The 5000-nt window shown below is 54.6% G+C and overlaps 1 protein-coding gene across 1 annotated transcript in view; it reads left to right on the top strand.

Annotated features, from left to right (window-relative positions):
• Nucleotides 1-838, top strand: part of LOC129720177 (uncharacterized) — a 3920-nt gene extending 3082 nt beyond the window's left edge. The window contains exon 3 of the mRNA XM_055671615.1: nucleotides 642-838. Within this exon, the coding sequence (XP_055527590.1) occupies nucleotides 642-838 (197 nt within the window). The remainder of the gene's footprint in view (nucleotides 1-641) is intronic.
• Nucleotides 839-5000: the final 4162 nt, after the last annotated feature.

Genomic DNA, 5000 nt, shown 5'->3' on the forward strand with positions numbered 1-5000 from the left:
CGCCGCCGCCTACCATCGATGCCGCCGCGCATATATAGCCGGAAGCATAACACTCGTCAAAAGATTCCCGCTTGGCGCTCTCTCTAAACACCCACACACGGTGTGCCGGTATTTTCTAAACTGGGGTCATAATACATGCTACTGCCGCTACACCCGTAACGTGGTAGCCGTATAACATTCATGCTTCTCCCTCTTCGCGCGCAGCACTTGTGAGACCACAACACACCGCCACACCGGGCGGTGAACTGCGGCTGCCACTCACAGACAACACGCGCACGCCTGTCTGTCTCCTCCCCACCAGCCAGTCACAGCCAGCCAACCAGCCAGCCACTACCAGCGGCAGAGCGGGTAAGCGGAGTGTAAGCGAGCGAACTGGCTGATTGACTACCCGCCAGCCAGCCAGCCAGCCAGCCACAGCCACGCCACACACATCACACCTAGCACCGTCGTCGCTCTGTGTACGCCCAACAGAGGTAGATGCAGCAGGCCGCATGCCACCCTACCTGTGTATGCACACACCGTGTCAGTGAGAAGTACTTTTCCGTACCAACCTCAGACTCAGACACCCTCCTATAGATACGAAAATGTATAATAATAACAGAATTCGACACACGCTTTGCCCCCTCATACTGCGCCCACAGACCGAACCGTAGTGTACGGACCGGCTAGCACGGCATTGCATGGTCGACCGTCACCCTACCATGCATCAGTGTGCGAGCCAACAGCCGGTCTGCGGTGTATGACTCCGCTAGCGCGCGCGATGGTCGAGCATCGTCATCGTACCGATGTAGCCGGCTCGCAGTGTACGGTTCCGCTTGGCCCGTATGCTGATCGGTGAGCATCGTGGTGGCCGACACTAGCGAACCAACAGCCGGTCTGCGGTGTATGACTCCGCTAGCGCGCGCGATGGTCGAGCATCGTCATCGTACCGATGTAGCCGGCTCGCAGTGTACGGTTCCGCTTGGCCCGTATGCTGATAGGTGAGCATCGTGGTGGCCGACACTAGCGAACCAACAGCCGGTCTGCGGTGTATGACTCCGCTAGCGCGCGCGATGGTCGAGCATCGTCATCGTACCGCTGTAGCCGGCTCGTAGAGTACGGCTTTAGCCTTTCGTGGTGGATCGTAACCCGCGGGCCAGAACAATTTACGTTTGTTTTATTTTTTTTAATTTTTTTTTTTTGTTCCCAACTACTGTTCATTAACCAGACGGAAAATGTGTTAATGTTTACCATCTCCAATACCCTGAGGCCGGTGTGTTTCCCATGCATTGAAAATCATTGTCGTTTACTGGAGAGATTAAAGCTCACAGTGCAAGGATACCATGTTTTATTTTTTCACGCCTACTACGCTGGAACACATTTTCCATTCACCGGTACCCACCGCAAAGTTCTCAGCACTTTTGCTATTGCCGAAAAGAAGGCTATCGCTCACACAAAACTCATGCGGTCGGTTGGTCCGTGGTGTGCACATGAAGCCATTCCGTCGCAACAGTGCTCTTAACCATTTTTCGAACTTAGTGCAATTATGACTTTTTTCCACCTTACCACAGTTGACAACAACAACAACAAGAACTTTGCACGCTGTTGTGAGTGTTGCACAACGACTGTACAACAACGACAACCGCACACTTTTGTGCAGCACATCATTCGATCATTCGTTCAGTGTTGTGCTACCAGCACATATCATCACACCACATCAACACTCAACCGGCAACTGGCAACCGGCCAAACGGTTCATCATATATCGCGCCTCATATATCTCTGTACCGCCCCTCTGTCTCTGTCTGTATATGCTTCCGTCCCTCCAGTTCGACATGCACATGAACCGACCGACCGACCGACCGCACGCTAGCTCGCCCGCCCGCACGCAAGCACGCACGCAGTCCCTCGCGCGCCCGTTTCGCGTTTCGCGTAAGTAAATGCAACTATCGGCGCACTTGTGGCGCGCTGCCACCACACACACACACAACACAGGTGACGTGACGAGACGCTTGCGCGCTCGCGGACGAGCAGGCAAACAACCACCACCGGCGCAGCGCAGTTGCAGGATGCTTGCGCAACCGTACACGCACAACACGCGCTCGCAACCTCCAAGCAAGGGTAGTCTGCTCTTACCCATGCTGAGCAACCTAAGCTGAACAGCTAAAGCCCTTTGTCTCCCCGGGACCGCCGTTAGGCATTACTTCAGGGAGGGGGCCCGTCGTGCTTTTCGCACTTACCTCCATGGGTAGCAGAGCAGCCTATACAGGCCAGTTAGTTAACCGTTAACTAACTGGGGCACGTCGATGGTTTCCCGTCGATTGGTGCCCTGCAAAATACTAACGATCTGTGATGCTGCCGTGATGACCGCATCCCAGATTTCCCTATTTTCGCACATCCTACGCACTATATTCTCTGGCGTGGTGTCCATCCCACTTATTGCCAGCATTTCGTACCGTACCCGCTCGAAGCGCGGACATGTGAAGAACACATGCTCTGCGCTTTCTTCCGCACCCGTACAAGCGGGGCACATAGGGGACTCGGCGTACCCGAACCTATGCAGGTACTGCCTAAAGCAGCCATGGCCTGACAGGATCTGTGTCAGATGGAAGGTTACTTCCCCATGGCGCCTATTAATCCAGCCTGCTAACTCTGGAATGAGTCGGTGTGTCCATCTACCTTTTGTAGTGTTGGACCACTCCCGCTGCCACCTGGCCATTGAGGATGACCGTATGGTGTTGCGAATACCCCTCGTGTCGCGTTGGTCGAAGCATTCTACATCCTCTTTGACGATGATGCTGATGGGCATCATGCCAGCCAGGACGCAAACCGCCTCGTACGACACTGTTCGGTATGCGCACGCGACCCTTAGGCACATTAGCCTGTACGTACTCTCGAGTTTGCCGCGATGGCACGAGGTACTCAATACCTTTGACCACACTGGTCCTCCATACCTGAGTATGGACGTGGTCACGCTAGCAAGGACTTTGCGCCTGCTGCTACGAACCGCTGAGCTGTTTGCCATCATGCGAGACAGCGCTGCCACAGCCATGGAAGCTTTCTTGCAGGTGTAATCGACGTGGCTCCCGAACGTGAGCTTGTCGTCGATCATAACCCCCAGAAGCTTCAACGAGCGTTTTGAGGCGATAGTGCATGTACCGGCACTAATCGATGCCTCCTGCTCAGACTTTCTGTTATCAACAACAATAACTTCAGTCTTATGGTGCGCTAGCTCCAGTTTCCTGGAGTGCATCCAGTCTTCCACTACGCGTATTGATAGCGCGGCCTTTAACTCTACCTCTCTAATAGACTCGCCATAGACCTCAAGAGTTATGTCATCGGCGAAGCCCACGATCACCACCCCTGGAGGGAGTGTTAGTTTTAACACGCCGTCATACATAGCGTTCCACAGTACCGGACCCAGGATGGAACCTTGCGGTACACCTGCGGTAACTGGAACGCTTTTCTGACCCTCGTTTGTGTTATACACTAGCACTCGATTCTGAAAGTAGTTGCCTAGAATTTCGTACAGCGACGTCGGCACTCTGAGACTCTGTAGCGCTAAGGCTATGGAGTCCCAGCTGGCACTGTTAAACGCGTTCTTCACGTCAAGCGTGACGATCGCGCAGTAACGAATGCCCCTCCTCTTGCGTTGGATTGCTACCTCAGCCGTTCTAGTGACGGAGAGAATCGCATCCACCGTGGACCTACCTTTTCGAAAACCGAACTGGTTGCTTGATAGACCGTTTTCACTTTCTGTATATTTCACCAGTCTATTGAGGATTACCCTCTCAAGCACCTTGCCCGCCGTGTCCAGCAGGCAGATTGGTCTGTATGCCGATGGGTCACCTGGTGGTTTCCCAACCTTCGGCAACAGCACCAGCCTCTGGCGCTTCCACACGTCCGGGAAGAGGCAGTCGTCAAGGCATTTCTGCATGACCGCCCTGAACAACCCGGGGGCTTCTTTGATGGCCGTCTTGATGGCCAAGTTCGGGATTCCGTCTGGTCCCGGAGCCTTGCCTACCTTCAGGGAGTTTGCGATCTCGATCAATTCATCTTCCGTCACCCTTACCGCATCGTCAGCCTCTGCACGGCTGCCGTCACTCACGGTAGGTGGTGACTCGTCAGCCGGAGGCCAGGGACTTGGTTCGTGTCTTGGGAAGAGGCCCTGAATGATCGTTTCTAGCATCGCTGGTGATTGTTCGGCCGGGGCTAGCGCACCTCTAGTCTTGGTCATAACGATCCTGTAGGCGTCACCCCACGGGTTCGAATTGGCACTGGCGCAGAGTCGTTCGAAACAGGCTCGTTTGCTGGCTCTGATTGCGCTCTTAAGCGTTGCCTTAGCGGATCTGAATGCGACACCGCGTTCCGCTCTTTGCTCGTCGGAACGTGCGCGCTGCATCCTCCGTCTTGCACGTAGGCATGCATTGCGCAGGCCTGCTATCGTATCGCTCCACCAGTATGTCGGTGGCCTACCCTCTCTAGGCGGACGAGACCTAGGCATCGTGGCGTCGCACGCCCATGACAGCATCGAATTTAGATGGTCCACATCCGGGAGCAGTTCACCCCCTTCGTGCTTCCATCTAATTGCCTGCCCAAAAACATCTGCATCGAAATGCAGTGTTTTCCAGCCGTAGAAGGATGGAATATTGGCCCTACTCGTTGCTTGCTTCCGCACGCCTACCTCATAGCGGATCGATTGGTGATCGCTATTCGTGTAGCTGTCGTCTACCCTCCAGTTCGTGATCAGTCCCGGGCTGCAGAACGTCACATCGATAATCGATTCGGCACCGTTTCTGCTGTAGGTGCACTTTGTACCAACGTTAGCCAAGTCTAAGTTGAGCTTTGCCAAAGCTTCCAACAAGACCTGGCCCCTCTGGTTTGTACAGCGACTCCCCCACTCGACAGCCCAAGCGTTGAAGTCACCCGCAACCACCAACGGCCGTAGGCCCGTCAGTTCCACGGTTGCTTGATCGAGCATCTGCGCGAACGTTTCGGTAGACCAACTTGGTGGAGCATAG

This window comes from Wyeomyia smithii, chromosome 2, assembly GCF_029784165.1.
Source record: "Wyeomyia smithii strain HCP4-BCI-WySm-NY-G18 chromosome 2, ASM2978416v1, whole genome shotgun sequence".
NCBI classification, from domain to species: Eukaryota; Metazoa; Arthropoda; class Insecta; order Diptera; family Culicidae; genus Wyeomyia; species Wyeomyia smithii.